The 19,885-nt window shown below is 37.4% G+C and overlaps 1 protein-coding gene across 5 annotated transcripts in view; it reads right to left on the reverse strand.

The window, feature by feature from the left end:
• atrnl1 (attractin like 1) overlaps positions 1–19,885 on the reverse strand; it is a 786,325-nt gene that overhangs the window by 666,766 nt on the left and 99,674 nt on the right. For 4 of the 5 annotated variants that reach the window (XM_003223502.4, XM_062977302.1, XM_008114826.3 and 1 more), the window contains exons 2-5: positions 12,570–12,653; positions 11,318–11,431; positions 9,480–9,608; positions 4,756–4,964 (exon numbers count right to left, since the gene is read on the reverse strand). In XM_003223502.4, coding sequence (XP_003223550.3) covers positions 4,756–4,964; positions 9,480–9,608; positions 11,318–11,431; positions 12,570–12,653 — 536 coding nt within the window. Of the gene's footprint in view, positions 1–4,755; positions 4,965–9,479; positions 9,609–11,317; positions 11,432–11,869; positions 11,944–12,569; positions 12,654–19,885 lie in introns of those variants that run through there. The other variant, XM_062977301.1, reaches the window with a different exon arrangement.

Here is a 19,885-nt window from a genome sequence, read left to right on the forward strand (position 1 = left end):
AATGGGTTAAACCCACTGCTGGCAGGATTGCTAACCTGAAGGTTGAGTTGCTGACCTTAAAGTTGCCAGTTATAATCCAGGGAAAGCGTGAATGAGCTCCCTCTATCAGCTCCAGCTCCCCATGCGGAGACATGAGAGAAGCATCCCACAAGAATGGTAAAACATCAAAACATCCAGGGATCCCCTGGACAACGTCCTTGCAGACAGCCAATTCTCTCACATCAGAAGCGACTTGCAGTTTCTCAAGTTGCTCCTGACACACAAAAAGCAGCCAACTTCAAGGCACACAGACACACATAAACAAAACAAAAAGTTGCAAAGTCGGCCCTCCATATTCACAGATTCAATGTCAGCCCTGTGTATCCACAGATTCAATGATCCAAAGCTAGGAAATGGGTTTTTTTTTTTTACAAATCCAAAAAGCAAATCTTGATTTTGTCATTTTTATAATTATTATGGCACTGTATATAAAGGGACTCGAGCATCCACAGGTTCTAGTATTCATGAGGGGTCCTGGAACCAAATCCGAATGGATACCAAGGGTCCACTGTACTAATTCATTTATCTTTTATTTTATTTACTGTCAAAGTAGCTATGAACATTTTAATTCAAGTGATGAAGCACTGCATAATCAGAAATCATTATATCTACACTTCAGCTCTAATCCTTCCCAGGGATACACTGGCTTTGATCCTAAATTATTCTTTTCAGTCACACACAGGGAAGAAATTTATGCCAACTCTCCTTTCATTTTGCATCATGTCCTCCACTCTTTCCAAGACTCCAATAATTTGAAAAGGGGAATAGAATGCAGGGAGAAATTAAAGGCACCAAACCCCTGTTTCAGAAACACAAACTGTTCTATTTACAGAAGGGAAATTAGGAGCAAGGCTTTAAAATGACTTTTAAAAAGCATCTTGGATCATCTTCAACACTGGCAAATTTACTAGGGAATAATCTTTCATTGGCTAGAGTCCACTTTCCTGAATTGAAAATTGTTACACTCATTTGGAAATAATTGTCTGTTTGTGTGTGTATATGCCTGTGTGTATATGTTTATGTAGAAAAAAAACTGCCAAAAATGGGAGTCAATGTGGAGGCACATAAGAACAACAAATACAAAGGAGGAATCATACACTTAAAATGGCAAATAAATTCAAAAGCTTTATAAGATCACCAAGGAAAATACAAGTATTCCAAAATAAAAAGACAAGTGACAAACAATGTACATAATTAAAAGCATTTAAGTTTGGATGGTGCTGGTGCTCTAGGACTCTGGACAGCTCCTTAACTTTCACAGAACAAAAGCTAACTGAGACATCCTGAACTATTTCAAGTTGCACGTTTGATATTATAACACAGGAACAACAAATGCTGGACTAAATGCAGAATGCAGTATGATTTCTATTAACAAGACTGTGAGTGCAAAACCTGCAAATGTGGAGACCAATTGCAAAGATAAGTAAGAAATTTGTCTTAATCTGTCAGTCATCTAGCTACACATGCCCTATGGCTGTGATGGTTTCACTCTATCAAGGGAAAGTATATCACGGATTTCAGGAATAGCACTGCAAATATTCAGATGTCCAACACCAACTTTTATTTTAGTGATTCCAGATAGCAAAAAGTGGCAGGTCAATATCATTCTTATTTAACATAAGACTGCTTTCAGTGTGAACTTATTTACCTCTAAATTTTTAGTAATGCCAGAGATAAGTATTTACCAATCATATCAGGCAGACACAATTCTGAACTAGGCTAACTTGGCTTTAGAGCCAAAGTTAAGGTTTTCCCCTGACATTTAGTCTAGTTGTGTCTGACTCTGGGGTTTGGTGTTCATTTCCATTTCTAAGCCAAAGAGCCGGAATTGTCCATAGACACTTCCAAGGTCATGTGGCCGGCATGACTGCATGGAACGTCGATAACTTCCCACTGGAATGGTACCTATTGATCTACTCATATTTTCATGTTTTCAAACTGCTGGGTTGGCAGAAGCTGGGGCTAACAGTGGGAGCTCACCCCACTCCCCAGATTTGAACTGCAGACCTTTCGGTCAGCAAGCTGCACCAAAAGGGGCACCTGAGCCAAACTTCAAAACAAGTACAATAAAAGATTTTGCTTGACCTCTGATTTCATAATGGCTACTGATTTCTTAGAGAGCTGATATAATTGTCAATTCCAAATTAACTTCTATTGTACACTATGTTTAATTTAAAAAAAAACCTCAGAAGGGACAAATAAAAACATGAACATAAAAAGATTGATTGTATCCATCGTGAAATAATCAAGCTTAATTTTACAGATTCTAATGTAATGTAGCAGTAATTGAGTCAAACTTTTCTACGAATATAAAAATTAAAATATATTTATATAGCTTACAAATATCCATCAAATATGGAAGAGAGCTAAAATCTGAAGAAAGTTTTAAAATTGCACATCTTATTTCCTCTCTTAATACATTTCAGGACATTCTATTTGGCAATTCCATGTATCATCTTATAGGAAGAATAGCAACATTTTATGAAGGCCAAAATTATTGGGAAAATTGTACAGTTTTTTTCCTTAAATAGGTTAATGTTTCAGAAATGATTGCTCTCTCTATTTCCCTAATTATAATAATAATGCAATACACTAGGTATGGAAACTATGGGCTTCCTAACATTTGGCTCTACTAAATACCTTCACTAAATTTCCTTCATTCTTGGCTATGAAAGTTTGGACAGCTGGCTTCTAACAGTTATATAATATCTGGAAGACCATGGCTTCCCATATCTGCACTATGCTTTTAAACCCACAATTAGTTATACTGGAGTAACCCCAGTGAAATTAATGAGGCTTGAGTTATTTGTTCAGTTAGTTATATTCCATTCATTTCAATGGCTCTGCTTTAAGTATGGCTACAAAATCTATTTCAAATGCTTTACTTGCACATTTTAAAAATTGTAATTCTGACAGAACAAAGTCATTTTATAGTGACATGGTACAATAACTTTCTGCTGCTTGAGGTGATATGAATATGACAGAGCAGCAATAGCTTCCAATCTATACAATGATCTCTAATGAAGAAAATTGAAGGTAAAGGTTCAACTATCACAATAGGATGTTCATCATTTTTAATGAACTTCTATTTTCTCTCAGAAACCTGACTACTCTCCTAGATGTTCATTTCAAAATATCCACCAGATGTCACAATTGCTCAGAAAGACATAATATACTATGTCTATTACATATGCTACTAAATTCTTCTGGGTGTTTGTGCCTGTCGATGCATGGTAAACCCATGAATTTCATAGGGTTAAGGGTTAAGAAAGAAATGCTTAGAGAGGGTCTTGCCAGTTCCTTCATTATAAGTAACCAACCATTAGCAATATATTTCAGATAGGAACAAATGAAATGGATGGCTGCACAACTTTACTTTTTTGAAATACTACTTTTTCAGTATTAGGTGATCAAGTGCAAAAAGTCTTGGTAAAAATGTGGTAACGTGTCAAAGCTCTTTTTAATGCAAGCTTGCAAAGTAAAACATGAATTTCATTCAAAAAGAAAAAAAAACAAGCTAAACAAAAGAACCAAATATCTCACTAAAATATAATATTTTCTCTTGTCTGTGTATCCTGGTACATAGCAGCTACATACACACAGAAAAAGCAATTTTTTTTCTTTCCATAAATTCCCAATCCTTTGTCCACAATGTTCTAATTTCACACGATAAATTTCTCCCTATTAAGCCCTTTTCTGCTGTGGTTGAACTCTGTCGCAATCAGTTTTGGGGTCTGAATAACCCACCATGCCTGTTTCCTTTTTCTTCCTAGCCTTCCTACGTTTTCCTACCTTGCATCTAATGTAGCCTTTGCTACCAGCACAGCAGAACAGCGAGATAAAAATTAAAGACTTATGTCAGCACATACTACTGCACGTTTCATGGGATTACAAAATAATAGGGTTGGAAGAAACCACATGGGCCATCTAGTCTAACCCCCTGCCATGCAAGAAAAGTGCAATGATAGCACCCCTAACAGATGGCCATCCAGCCTCTGTTTAAAAGTCTACAAAGAAAGAGCTGCCACCACCACACTACGAGGCAGAGAGTTCCACTGCTGAACAGCTCTCATGGTCAGAAAGTTCTTTCTAATGTTCAGGTGGAATCTCCTTTCCCATAATTTGAACCCATGTTCCCGAGTCCTAGTCTCCAGGACAGCAGAAAACAAGCCTGCTCCCTTTTCCTTATGTCATCTTTTCAAATACATAAACATAGCTGTCATGTCTCCTTTTTCTCTTCTGCAGGCTAAACTTACTCAACTCTTTAAGCACTTGTCATTACTCATGTTTATTTTGTTGTCCAATAAGACTTCCGAGATCTTTTTCACATGGACTCTTGTCAAGCCAGGCACCACCCATCCTGTATCTGTGCATTTCATTTTTCCTGTCTAAGGGAAGTATCCTACATTTGTCCTTGTTGAAATTCATTTTGTTAGTTTTGGCCCAGCTCTATAATCTATTAAGGTCATTTTGAATTCTGATCCCATCTTGTGGAGTATTAGCCATCCCTCCCAATTTGATGGCATCTGCAAATTTGATAAACACGCTCTCTAAACCTTCATCCAAGTCATGAATAAAGATGTTGAACAGCCTCCAGCCCAGGACAGAACCCAAGGTTTGCCTACTGAAAGAAAGGGTAAGCTCCTGATCTTTTCCAATAATTCTGGTATAGAAACTGTCTTGTATCTTGAAGGAGGAAAAAAAATGCAAACTCACCTTGCCAGCTGTCATTACAAACACACAGCTTCTCTCCAGTGAGATCACAGTAGCCATGGTCAGGGCTTCCACAGTTAGCTTTACAGTAAGGAATATCACAGGCTTCTCCTTTCCAGTATTTGTCACACTCACAATATACTTGACTTGGAATTGAGCTACTTGTTGTACACTTCCCATGCCCTGAGCAGTTATTGGGACATGAATTAATTCTGTAATAAAGAATATCACAAGGGAAAAAGGATGCACAATAAATATAAACAAATTGACTATCATTTTATCTTTCCATGAAACAAGAAGGGTTAAGGGAGGTGACAGAGCCCCATTATTAAATGAAGGCATCTCCAAAAAAGGGTTTCCATCACACATACATCCTCCATTACACAAAACATGAGCAATCCCCAAAGGGTGACAGCACATCTACACTAACAACATAACGTGGTTGAAAGATCCTCAGAAATGTGGTGTTCTACTGATGCATGGTGTAAACATGTGCAGGAAAATGCTTTAGAGGCCTTAAAGTGGGATAAGCAAAATCACAGTAACATGCCTTACAGCATATCTTCTTAAACATTTACACAAATGTGCAGTGTTTACATTGGACTCTGTAGAAAATGCTTTAGCGATACTTCATAAAAAGGGAAATCAATCTGTTTAGCAAGCATTGAAAATGCTAGTTAGTTATCAGTAAATGTTTGATTTTTATACCTATTTTATATATCTACCCTGTTTCTCCCAAAATAAGAGAGGGTCTTATATTATTTTTTACTCCAAAAGATGCTTTAGAGCTTGTTTTCAGGGTCAGTCTTATTTTTCCAAATTGACTTTTTAAATGAACTACAATGTTCCCCCGCTACTTCGTGGTTAGCTTATCACGGACTCGCTGTTTTGCAAAAAAAAAAAAAATTACTCATAGAATCATAGAATCATAGAGTTGGAAGAGAACTCACAGGCCATCCAGTCCACCCCCCTGCTAAGAAGCAGGAAAATCGCATCCAAAGCATCCCTGACAAATGGCCATCCAGCCTCTGTTTTAAAAGCCTCCAAAGAAGGAGCCTCCACCACACTCTGGGGCAGAGAGTATCTCTGCCGAACAGCTCTCACAGTGAGGTTCTTACTAATGTTCAGGTGGAATCTCCCTTCCTGAAGTTTGAAGCCATTGTTCCGCATACTAGTCTCCAGGGCAGCAGAAAACAACTATGACTTCCCTTCACGTATTTGTACATGGCTATCATGTCTCCTCTCAGCCTTCTCTTCTGCAGGCTAAGCATGCCCAACTCTTTAAGCCACTCCTCATAGGGCTTGTTCTCCAGACCATTGATCATTTTAGTCGCCCTCCACATTCCAGCTTGTCAACATCTCTCTTCAACTGCGGTACCCAGAATTGGACACAGTATTCCAGGTGTGGCCTGAACAAGGCAGAATAGAGGGGTAGCATGACTTCCCTGGATCTAGACACTATACTCCTATTGATGCAGACCAAATTCCCATTGGCTTTTTTTGCTGCCACATCACATTGTAGGCTCATGTTTAACTTGTCCACGAGGACTCCAAGATCTTTATCACACATACTGCTGTCAAGCCAGGCATCCCCATTCTGTATCTTTGCATTTCATTTTTTCTGCCTAAGTGGAGTATCTTGCATTTGTCCCTGTTGAACTTCATTTTGTTAGTTTCAGTCCATCTCTCTAATCTGTTAAAATCATTTTGAAGTCTGCTCCTGTCTTCTGGAGTGTTAGCTATCTCTCCCAGTTTGGTGTCATCTGCAAACTTGATGATCATGCCTTCTAAACCTTCATCTAAGTCATTAATAAAGATGTTGAATAGAACTAGGCCCAGGACGGAACCCTGTGGCACTCCACTCGTGACTTTTTCCCAGGATTAAGAGGATGAATCGGTAAGCACCCTTTGGGTTTGTTCGCTTAGCCCAATGATGGGCAACCTTTTGCACTTAGTGTGTCAAAATTCACCGAAAAACCTAGCATGACTTGGGTGGTGTGTCACTTCGAGGAAAAAACCATAATTTCACAATATATATAGTTTAAATAACAAAAATATATAATTGTAATATATAACTGTATTTAATAAATCAAAAACTATTTACTACCATTATTTACATGTACAACAATCTATGGTACCTCTTGCAGTTTCCACACTGATTTCTCTCTATTGTAGTTTCAATGTAGTCATGAATAATGAATAATATAATAATAATATAATAGTAATATTATAATAATATACCTCAATAATAATACAATAATAATAGAATATATATATATATATATATATATATATATATATATATATATATATATATATATATAAATAAATGTAATGTGCAAAATTCCCATGGAGTAAACAACAAAACTACTGGACCAAATCACACCAAATTTGGCCAAAAAAGACATTAGTCATCCAATCAATCTGCATGCGGCAGCGTGTCAACAAAAATGGCTAGGCGTGTCAGTGCTGACACGCGTGTCATAGGTTGGCCATCACTGGTTTAACCAATTACAGATCCACCTAACCGTAGTTGTGCCTAGCCCACATTTGACTAGTTTGTTTGCCAGAGGGTCATGGGGGACACTTTGTCAAAGGCCTTACTGAAATCCAGATATGCTACATCCATGGCATTCCCTGCATCTACCCAGCTCCTAACTCTTATCGAAAAAAGAGATCAGATTAGTCTGGCATGATTTGTTTTTGATAAATCTGTGTTGACTATTAGCAATGACCACATTTGTTTCTAAGTGTTCACAGACCACTTCCTTAAAGATCTTTCCCAGAATCTTGCCTGGTATTGACGTGAGGCTGACCAGACAGTAATTGTTTGGGTTGTTCTTTTTCCCTTCTTGAAAAGAGGGACCACATTTGCCCTCCTCCAATCTGCTGGGACTTCTCCCGTTCTCCAAGAACTCTCAAAGATGATTGTCAGTGGTTCCGAAACAATTTTCTCTAATTCCTTCAATACTCTTGGATGTAGTTGATCTGGTCCATTGCTGCTGCTTCTCCTCCTCAGGGCTGCCCCCTTGCTTCAGCCCTGCCATGTGGCTCTGGCTGCCTCTGCCAGGAAAGAAGGAATGCCGCTCCGCTCCAGACTCCTCTTCTGCTGCCGCTCTAGCTGGCCATTCCGGGAAACGTGGATGACTCAGAAGAGGGGGTGAAGTCCTCCACAGGCCCCGCCCCCTCTTCTGCTTCCTTCTCCTCCCCTTCTCCTCCTTATCACACGCCTAGGCAAGGGCTTTAGGGGTGAGCAAGCGCGAGCACCTGAGCAAGGAAAGCAGCAGGTGGTGCTGCCGTGCTTTGCCTTGCCTTGCTTCCCCTGCATCAGAGGGGCGCTGCCATTCCGCCACCTCTTTCGCCAGGCGCGCCTTGGGCCTAGCGGAGCCCACGCTGTGCTGCTTCTTCTTCCCTCCAGGTCTGAGGATAGGGAGGCTGTCTACGTGGGCTTGCTCGGAGGGAGCAGGCCTGCAGCACCTCCGCCAGTGAGTGGGGGAGGCTGAGTGGGACCTTACCGCAGGTGGGTTGTGGGGGGAAAAGGACCAAAATAATGTATAAAATTAAAATTAAAATAGTGCCGCTACTTCGCGGATTTTCTAGAATGCAACCCCCGCGAGAAGTGAGGGAACGCTGTAATTCTAGGGCATTATTTTTGAAATAGGGTTTATATTTCAAGCATCCTCAGAAATGTTAAAAAATCATGATAGGTCTTGTTTTCAGGGTAGGTCTTATTTTGGGGAAAACAGGGTATATACCCAGGGGTCAGATAAACCATTTCCAGGCTGAATGGGGTCCCAAGTGAAAAAGTTTTTTAAAATGTCTTAGAGGACTTAAATTAGGATAAGAAAATCTGAGGATACTCCAAAAAAAAGCCCCATAATGCACATCAGCACACATATTTGTACACCATATTGCATGGTAAAACTGATTAAAGGATGATATATCTGATTAAGGGATGATGTAAGTATTGGATCAGGGGGAATTGGGAAAAAATAAATCTTTCACAGCCCCAAAGTCATGGATACTGCAGATCCTGGAGCAGGATCTGAGCCAACTCACCAGTGCATATAACACCCCGGCCCAGGCCCCAAACTGGTTCCTGCGCTTGATGTGTGATTAGCTACATGTTCACTTCTACCTCTGCCATTTTCATCCTACATTATTTGGTCAGTATAGTTTTACCACTGTTTCTTGCAGAATGATGTGAATTGCTCATGCATATTAACTACCTAGTTACTTATTTGGTATAACTTGTCTTTTACAATCCTAGGTAGCCCTGTTCCAAAGAACTGTTCCAGGCTAAAAGGTGTCCCAATACCCCCCCCCCCACACACACACACACATCTAGTTGTCAAAGAACAAGGTCTACAAATATTTCTGTTTCATGTATCAGCACACATTAGATCTTTTTCTTTGTCTTGTTTGAGAGCACTCTCTTACAATAGATTTATTCTGCAGCTTCACAAACCAATACATCAGACAAAGAAAAAACACCATTTATGCTAATCATTGTTCCTGAAAGAACTCTTTTAACTATTTGCTACATTTCTTGTCATGAGCACCATTTTCAACATTCTGTGTGGGTTCTAAAACATCCTTTAGTTGTCAGAAATTCCCATTTGCATAAGACTGTTTCAAATAATTTTAAGTCCTAAATTTTATTAACTATGAAAACTATGTATCTTCTGATTAATAAACAGAAATATGACTAGTTAACTAATACTTACGAGTAGAAAATATTAAATCCTGTTAAATTATAAGCAGCATCACTAAAAAAGTGTAGCAATGCATAGCCAGATGTAGTAACTACTTCAGGTACAGTTTCATTTCCACGTACTTCAGGAACTATAAGACCACTGCAAGAGATTAAACATGAAATATTCATATTACCAGTAACATTGACAATAAAAGGCTAGTCATCTGAAGAAGTCAGGTGAGTGCTCAATGGAATTAGGAAACATATCAGAACTTTATTTCATCGCACTGATTGAGTACAGCAATTCATGACTATTGAATGAGATAGTAATAGTTATAATTTCAAAGATTTTTCATATTCCTATTCAGTGCATTTTAAATATCAGAACTGCTCAAAACATTTCTAAATGCTGCATAGTCTGAAAGTATTGCACAGAATATTAACAGTGGGACAGGGAAGAGTGAATGGTGTGGACGTAGACCAATACAATTAGATTGGTGGCAGCGAAGTTATACTGTGATGTGACCGGGCGGTTAACAGTTGGGATCAACCGTCGTATCATATCTTCTCATTGTATATCCAAAGTATGACAGTCTCAACTTAGTCAACTTGGCTTCTAGGAAGGGTCCAGGCTTGATTTGTTCTAGGACTCATTTGTCTTTTTGATAGTCTGTGGCACCAGAAGAACTCCTCTCCAACAGCACATTTTAAAGGAGATTATTCTCTTTTTATTAGTTCTTTCCCTGTCCCCATTATCACAACCATGCATAGAATCCAGAAATACAGTGGCAAAGCCAATCCTGATTTCAATAATATATATCTACATCTGAGGATTTTGCCTTGTTCCATCATGCTGCTCTTCTAAGTCCCAGCCTTCTTCTAATTTCTTGATTACTGACTCCATTTTGATTGATGAAGGAGCCAAAATATAGGAAATCTTTGACTATTTCAATGTTTTTTACTGTCTACTTCTATTTTCTTGACTGCAGTCTTCTGATTTCTTGACTGCAGTGTCCATTTTGACTGATGACTGAGCCAATCTATAGGTAATCTTTGACACTTTGATGTCTTCGCTATCAATGACTTATTTCTTGACTACAGTCTCCATTTTGACTGATGACTGAGCCAAGGTATAGAAAATCTTTAACTATTTCCATGTCTTCACTGTCTACTTTAACGTTTTGTAAAACCAGCTTACTTTATACCAATCAAAATATATGCTAGAGAAAGTTAAAAGAGGAAATCTTGAAGAAGTAAAATCTGACTAAAATGAAAACGAGCCTGTGATTGTCATTATTAAACAGAAATTTACTGACAAGAGAGTGATACTGACAGGAGAGTGCTAAAACGTGACAGAGCATGAACTCAGCATCCTCTAAACTATGACGAATGTTCCTTCCTACAGCAACTTGCATTCTTGTTATCTGTTCATTAAAATGCCCTGATCTTACTTGAACCCAATAAAAGTATAGTAGCAGTTTTCATAATCCGAATAAGGGAGAGAATGGAACATAGCAGGATGCACGGGGAAGTTTAAATATGGTAAATTTTAAGTTCACTGACGAAATGACCCAAAACTAATATGAAGGAAAGCAGGGAAAGGAAAGCTACAGTCCTCCAGTAATCAAACCTCTTCCAGTACAAACATTCTTCATCATTGGCCAGGCAGGTTAAGGCCAATGGGAACTAGAGTCAAACAATATTTGGAGCCTCAATTATGAAGGACATAGAAAAGTCTAAAATATGTTAAGAGAAAATAAAGTGAGAACAAGGGATTAACATTTAAGTCCTCTAACATTAAACTATCTAGTCACGACACAAATATTTTCCCATATTTGTAATTAAAAGCTATTAAACAGAAATGCTCACCTAAATACAGCTATTAAAGGTGCATATATTGAATCTCCATCGTAAACATACATATGGTCCCAGCTACATTCTGTAGCGAAGTGATTAAATCTTAATCTTAAAACTGAATTAGGACTAGAAGAGAAAAGAAAAAAAGAAAAACATTAAAAGCGAATTTTTCACAAACAGCATAACTTTTAATAGAATATATAAAAGTGCATTTTATTGTTAATCATTATTATTAATTTGTTAAAATGCAATTCTGTATGAATATATTTCTACAATTTTAGTGCATTACATATATGCAATTATTAAAAGTGAAGACATATTTCATTTGAAGCCATAAGTAGTTTGAGAAAATCTAATTATTTAAAGAAAATTTACAGAATAAATACACAGGCAAATTCTCTCCAATATCAACCTGGGAACAATCTATGTGTCCATGCTCCTAGTCCTACCACTCCCTCTCTCCTCTTCCTGCAATGCAGCTGGCTTTTACTATGAACACTTTATCTTCAAGGACACCAATTTCAGAATATCTATATTTTAAATGTAACTGCACACAGGACTTACATCAGCATTGGGAACCTTGGCCAGCTGCCAGGACTAAGAATCTTTTGACTTTGATGCATGTTTGACCCTCCTACCCTTGGGTTGGCATGGCAACTACAGCTATGTCTGGAAAAATGCCCATTATGATAAAATTTGCCAGTGTCCCAAAGCACCCAATAAAGCATTTATGTGTTTGGATGGCTAAATTTTTAACATGATAGATGGTTTCTGAAAATATAGCTACTACTGTCAGGCAAGACCACAGCTGCTAGGACTACTCTGCCAGGAGCATATTTGTTTGTTTGCTTATTAATTTGGACTGGGATCAATCATTTATTAGTGAATAGTGTCTCCAATTAAGAACAGAGATAGGAAATTCCCAAAGACTAATGTATGGCTTTCAGTCTCAGTTGGTGAAAGGGTTGGTCCATTCAACATTTAGGATGAAATAATCATTGTCAAAGCCAGACATGCCTGTCTGACCAAGAGCACATTTAAACTTTGAACCAGTTCTGGGAATTCAAGTAATGTTTGTTCAATTTTTCTGGTCCAATATGCATTTCTGAAATTCATCAGGAAATGGTCAAATTTCTGCTGGGCCAACAACATTAATATATGTTTAACATGGAGATAGGATATGAAATCAACAGGATTCTTCACATAAAACTATGATCTAAAGTTGTTAACATACATTAGCTATTAATGCAAAACAAGTACTTACTATCCTTCAATTAACCATGTACATTTAGTTTTGTATTTATAATTTATTGGTCCATCTGTTAAATATCCAGAAGGTTCGGTTAACCTAAAAAAGAATAAACCAAGAATAATTAATCCAACAAATCAATTTTACAAACTGATATAAAAACACAGCCAATATATTATGATTTGTTAATATTGATATTTCTTAATGGTTTGCCTGAAATGACTTGCAAATATAATAATAAAGCCATAGACCTCTGTCCAATGTGCCTAATGGAGATTATCCAATGTTTTTGGTGGACACCAGAAAGGAAGGAAGTGCGAATAGGCAGGCAGGCAAGCATGGAAATTCACAATTGTAGAGCCACTACAGAATAAATCTAATCCCAAAATCATATTACATCCACCTCAAAAGGAATTCAAGAAATAAATGGACATTATATATGAACACATTCCCAAATATGAACAGGACCCTGCCTAAACTGCAACAGAAAACTGTTGCAAATTCAAGAGCACTAAATAAACATTTCAACATCTCACATCATTCTAAAACAGCTGATACTTCCAAACAATTTTCAAGATAATAAAATATCTTGTAGTAATCGGTCTAACACATAAATGAAGCAATAGCGTCAATATATTGCTTGCAACAATGCTGCAGACATGAGTTGAAGCAAATTGTCTCACACAAATTGTGTACATGTTGCCCAGTCTCTATTGCCCATAAACAAAATTAGTTGCTCCACCAACTATAGGTAGCATGATGTACGTTTCAGATATCTACCATATATAATAGTAATGGAAGTTAGAAGATGGGTTTGCTACTATATGAAAAAAAAAGTTGCTGCATAAGCCAAAATGTATGTATCTTCAGAACCCTGGCAAGAGACATGAAGTCATAATGGGCACTGTGTTCATTCATTATGACATCCAAGTGAATACAAAGGTACTGTTTGGACTCAATTTCTATGTGTGACTTTTCCACAGATTTCGAGGGGGAAAAACTAGAAAGCAGTTTTTCCCACTGAACCTGATGATCATTTATGTTTACTTTTACACATTCATGTTTTGTATATCTATGAATGTTTTATATATCCATAGCTGGACTATAGTCATCATGTAAAAGGAAGTGGATAGGAAAGCACACAGGAAGTGGATAGAAAAGTCTGAAATAGCTATTGCACTAATAATAGTATCAAAAGAAACCGGAATAAGCCTGGGCTGTGGCGCAGGCTGTTGAGCAACCAGCTGCAGCCAGCTGCAACAAATCACTCTGACCAAGAGGTCATGAGTTCGAGGCCAGCTCGGAGCCCCGCGTTTGTCTTGTCTTTGTTCTATGTTAAGGCATTGAATGTTTGCCTTATATGTGTAATGTGATCTGCCCTGAGTCCCCTTCGGGGTGAGAAGGGCGAAATATAAATACTGTAAATAAATAAATAAATAAATAAATGTTGTGTTCTCTCTCTAGTGTTTCCACTGCTCAACCATATTTTATAGCGCCAGTGAAAGAAACCAATGGCAGCACAATAGGATTAATCAAGATAAGAGGGAGGCAGAGTACACTGGCAGAAGTTGACTCTGATTATCTACAATTTCTCAGGTGTCTTCTTTGCCAAAGAGTGTCTGGAGTTTCTATTTCACCCTCGAAGAATTCTGCTTCTACAAGCAATATTCCACTTTGATTAATAATGCAATTTGCACACATCTACTAAGAAGTATCCCCCAATACATCAGTAGGACTTACATTCCAGGAAAATGTGTATGGGATTGAAGCCTAAATGAGACATAGTAATAGGCTGCTAAAAATTAATCTTTTTTATGACAGTCATGGAGGTTTTTACCCAAAAAATTAACCAATTTAATTTCATTTATCTCTTGGAGCTAAAGATGTTTCACATTATTCTTCCATATCCTCAATTTTGTTCTTACAACCATCCTGTGGGACAAGTTAAGCTTAATGGAGAACCTGAGACTGGAAATTTACAACTGTAACATGTAAATTACAGAATCCTAGGATTGTAGAGTTGGAAGATATACCTAAAAGTTCATGCAATTCAAGACCCAGTAACTGCATGCATCCATAGCTATATTGTGGCTCATTTTGTCTTGCATACTGCAACTCAAACAGGCTATGGGGAACTCAAAAAACTACAGAAAAGGTTAACCAAAAAATCTAATGAAATATGTTCCTCTGCAAGATAATCACCGAATCGAATCGTCTTTGTGGATTCAGTATTATCTGGATAAAGTCAAATTACGTAAAGTATGGATTTGAGTGTAAATGTTGTTGGACCTTAGTTACTGTTGTTTTAAAGCATTCCAAACACTTTTGTAGGAAAAGGTATTTTTTTCAATTCTGTATTTTGCAAACAGAATGATGAAAGAAACCTTGAATTATGTAATTCTAACCAAATCTGATATTCAGGTTATTGTGAAATCTAATTATAGTTCTCAAACATTTTTGATATAATTAAAATTGATTCAAGATTCATAGAATCATAGAATAGTAGAGTTGGAAGAGACTTCATGGGCCATCCAGTCCAACCCCCTGCCAAGAAGCAGGAAATCGTATTCAAAGCACCCCTAACAGATGGCCATCCAGCCTCTGCTTAAAAACCTCCAAAGAAGGAGCCTCCACCACATTCCGGGGCAGAGAGTTCCACTGCAAAACAGTTCTCACGGTTAGGAAGTTTTTCCTGATGTTCAGGTGAAACATCAGGTGTTCAGGTGTTCCTGATGTTCAGGTGAAACATCATGCTGACCCCCTACCCAAGTATTAATTTGCATATAGTTGGTGCATCAAATAATTTCTGCTTGGAGAATGTCAGATGAAATCTTGATTTTATAGAAAAATCACATTACTGAATTAACTTTTATTTGATGATTATGGAGAACACACCATGTTAATAACTGGTTGTCCCTTATTACTACTTAAAAAACCTTGAAGTCTCGAAAGCTCAACCGGAAGTCTCTTTTCCCTGCACTTATCCCCATTTTTATAAATTGCACTGTATTTGAAAACTATTAATAAAAATTTTAATTTTTTTTTAAAAACCTTGCCAGTAAACTATAACAATGAAAAAATGAAAGAAAAAAATTATCCATCATTTTTTTCAAAACAGCATATTTTTCCTTAATTACCCTTCCACACAAAAAACCTTACCCAAAATTATTTATAACAACCATTACTAATTTGAAACCTTCCTTGACAATAGTGTTTACTAACTTAGAATCCTAGAGTTGGAAGAGACTACATGGGCCATCCAGCCCAACCCGCTGCCATGGAGGAAAAGCACAATTCAAGTATCACTGACAGATGGCCATCCAACCTCTGTTAAAAAGCTGCCAAGGAAAGAGCTTCCACCACACTCTGAGGCAGAGAGTTTCACCACTGAACAGCCTTAACTTGCACTACAGTAAGTATTTTTAATAGCAAAGACTATATTTCAAAGATTTTTTTTCTTCCTTACTGAGAAAAGAGCACTGCATCGATTTAGAAAGTTTGCTGGATTGTTCTCTTCATCCTACAAATCTAAATGTTTAGAGCAGAAATACTTCACAATAACAACTAAGTAGAGATTTCACCAGTACATAGTGAATTGTTCCCTGAACTTTTTGGCTGTATTATATTAATGAAATTTCATTGAGCCACAGTGCTGAAGACCGAAAGCATCTTCCTAATTTGTAAATTAAGCGTACTGCTCCATTCATTAAGTAAGCAGACTTTCTGCATGATTCATGAAACTGGCAATTCATATAATTGCACAATTGGAGGCAACATCTCTGCCTAATTCATTTAATATGCAGTGTTTCATCACTGCATGAGAAAACTTCCATGAAGTTAATCAAGAGTTACTAATATCATAAATTAGTCAATGTCTCCAGCCAGGTTATCAAAATTTCTTTAAATTTTAATAGATTTAGTGAGGACTTGGCCAGTTATTAATTCGGAGTTGTTAAAAGCATTTAACATAATCATTATAATGACAAATTGATGAATCGAACTAGAAAGATTCACAGAAAATTTCCCCATACATCCATAGACATACGCACACATCTCAAAACATTCTTTGCCACAATTGTCCAGTTGCAAAAAAAAAAACCCAAAAAAGCCCTACCCTTTTAAATCATACTCAGTAACACATACCAGTGATTCAATACAAAAAGGTATGAGAAGAAAACAAAGTCACTCTGGACCATGTAGCTCCTTTATATGTCCCCAACATTCTTCATTGTACATTCATAATACTTATTTTCCTTGACAGGATGCAAGCATCCATATATGTAAATTGAATTTGCATACTAAATAGTGAGGAATAGAATGCTGTACTCATCCTTGTCCAGATACTGAAACTTTGCAAATTGAATTCCACAAAAAATCCACAATTTTCCCCTCATTTCCACTTGCCTTATGAAGCATTTTGGTGACTCACATGACATGTCTCACTAGACCTTTGTTAAAAGAAAAAACAACCATGAGTGGCCTATCTTGGTAACAAAGGGCTCTTCTACACTGAACCATCATGCGGACCTAATCCAGACCCCAATCAAGTCAGGGACACTCTCAGCCACATCAGAGGTGGGAAGGAGTTCCTATTGCCCAACAGCACCAAACATAGTTTGAGATACTCTAGGGGTTCCCCTCTACCCCCTGTATCATGGCAGTCCCCAGCACTAAGGGCCACCTACTTTATCTTCAGTGCTCTGACTGACATCAGCTAGAGCAGGGGTCCCCAAACTAAGGCCCAGGGGCCGGATGCGGCCCTCCAAGGTCATTTACCTGGCCCCCGCCCTCATTTATAATATAGTATTTTTATATCCATTTTAATAATATAATATATTGTCTATACATATGATATTGATAATAACATTATCATTTTATACAATATAATACTAATAATACCATATAATATTAATTATATGATATATTACATATATTACAGTATAGTGACATAGTTCAATATCTATATATATAAAAGAGTGATGGCATCACAGCGACCCACAAAACAACAAAACTACAGGCCCCCCAACCTCGAAATTTGACAACACAAGCCATCATCCACGCCTCTAGGTTGATACAACAAAAAGAAAAGAAAAATAAAGTCCTAATTTGAGAGAGAGGAATAATTGCTTTTATCCAATTGCTGCCAGTTAGAAGGCTAAGCTCCTCCAACTTGGTCTCCTAGCAACCCAAAATTAATAATAAAAAACACTAAAATTAATACAATAAAATACTATAACAGAAAATAACTAAAAATAATACAAGAAAATAATAAAATATAATAAATAAAAATATAACTTTCAATAAAATTAATAAAAAATGCAAATAACGTCAAATAAAAATTACACAACAATTTTTAACCAATACCACCACCACTTTGCCACAGCAACGCGTGGCCGGGCACAGCTAGTAGTAATATATAATGCTAATATTGTGCTATGCTAATAATATAATATACTGTATGTACATACAGCTGCTCTGAGTTCCCTTTGGGGTGAGAAGGGTGGGATATAAATGTAGTAAATGAATAAATAAATAATTTTGGACTTAAGCTCGCCCAAAGTCTGAAATGACTTGAAGACACACAACAACAACAATCCTAATTAACCTGACTATCTCATTGGCCAGAAGCAGGCCCAAACTTCCTATTGAAATCCTGATAGGTTTATGTTGGTTAAAATTATTTTCATTTTAAAATATTGTATTGTTCTTTCATTGTTATTGTCATTGTTTTGCACTGCAAATAAGATATGTGCAGTGTGCATAGGAATTTGTTTGGGGTTTTTTTCCCAAATGATAATTTGGCCCCTCAACAGTCTGAAGGATTGTGGACCGGCCCTCTGTTTTAAAAGTTTGAGGACCCCTGAGCTAGAGTACCACCATGCCAAGGGTGATGGGAGAGGAGACAGGCATCTCTCCCCACTGCCATCACTCTTGGTGCAGAAGCACTCCATCTGTTAGCATATAATCATGCAAAAATAACTATTAAACAATTCAGGGCTGATGCATTCCCTATGATGAGATAGAAATGGATATGCTATTTCAGAACAGAATCCACAAACAGTTCCTCCTTGCTCCTGTTGCCCTTTTTTCCTCTCCTTCTGAGCCATACTAAACTTTCATAGACATACTCTAAGGTTGGAATTCTCTTGGTACTTTGTATTAGTGTAAGTAGGTGGCCTGCTAACAATTGTTTTCTACTGCTCTAGAGACAAAGACACAGAACAACTTGCAAGAAAAGAGATTTCGCCTAAACATTCAGAAGAACTTGGTGATGGTAAGAGCTGTTCAGAAATGGAATATGGTGCCTCAGAGGATGGTGGAGTCTCCTTCTCTATAGGTTTTTAAACAAAGGCTGGGTGGCTATCTCTCCAAAGTGCTTTGATTGCATTTTTCTGCATTGCTGTTTCATCCAACTCTCTGATTCTCTGATTCTATAATTCATTTTTCTCTTTCTTTCTTAGTTTCTTTCTTTCTTCTTTTTTGCATTGTGTAAGAGTCCTGCACCTCCTCACATAATAGTTTTTCCAGACTTCACAACAGCTGCCAGGTGGCCATAGGTACAGCTTCCCTGGACCAAACAATCACTAATTGGTCAGGCGGGTCTATCATAGAACTCCATGTTGTTGTTACTCTCCTGCATTTCCTGTGTAAGTATACTCATTGAGCTTTACACTCCTTCAGGGCTAAACAGGATCTGAGTTTGAGTACAAACGGCCAATGCAGGTAGAATACATAATAATAATCAAAGATACATAAACATGTGCCCATAAATCAACACACCAACTCACCACAAGCAGATGCCCTTCATTATCTAGCAAGAAGTACAATGGATACCTATTTTTATTTTTATTTTTGCTTTTGGAGAAACTAAAAAACAAACATCTTCTAGCTGTTTCTTGTTTCCTCAAAGCCATAGTATACATGTGAAAAATCTTTGCCTCGTATATTTGAATTTTCTGTGTCTACCAGAGGATTTTTTAGAGGGAAATCAATACAAGCATACAGAAATGCAAACAATCAAGCCATGAGTTGCAGACTTTGTACAAAGAGAGGCAGAGTATTAAGTAATAATTTGTGAAGCCTAGAACTGGAGGAAGGGAGGGAAAATTAAGGAACACAAGAAACTTCCCCTAGGGAGCTATTTTGTGAAGACACTCAGCACAACAGAATTTTACTGTAAACACTCAACTCTTGAAAAGAATGGTTTTCTATGGAATAAAACATAGCCCTTTGTGTCTTGAGTTTGTACAAGGAAGAATAAGAACCCTTCCTCTACTTTCTTTTGGAAAACAACGAATCTGTTCATTCACAACAGAAAATGCCATTCTGTT

This window comes from Anolis carolinensis, chromosome 3, assembly GCF_035594765.1.
Source record: "Anolis carolinensis isolate JA03-04 chromosome 3, rAnoCar3.1.pri, whole genome shotgun sequence".
Classification (NCBI taxonomy): Eukaryota; Metazoa; Chordata; class Lepidosauria; order Squamata; family Dactyloidae; genus Anolis; species Anolis carolinensis.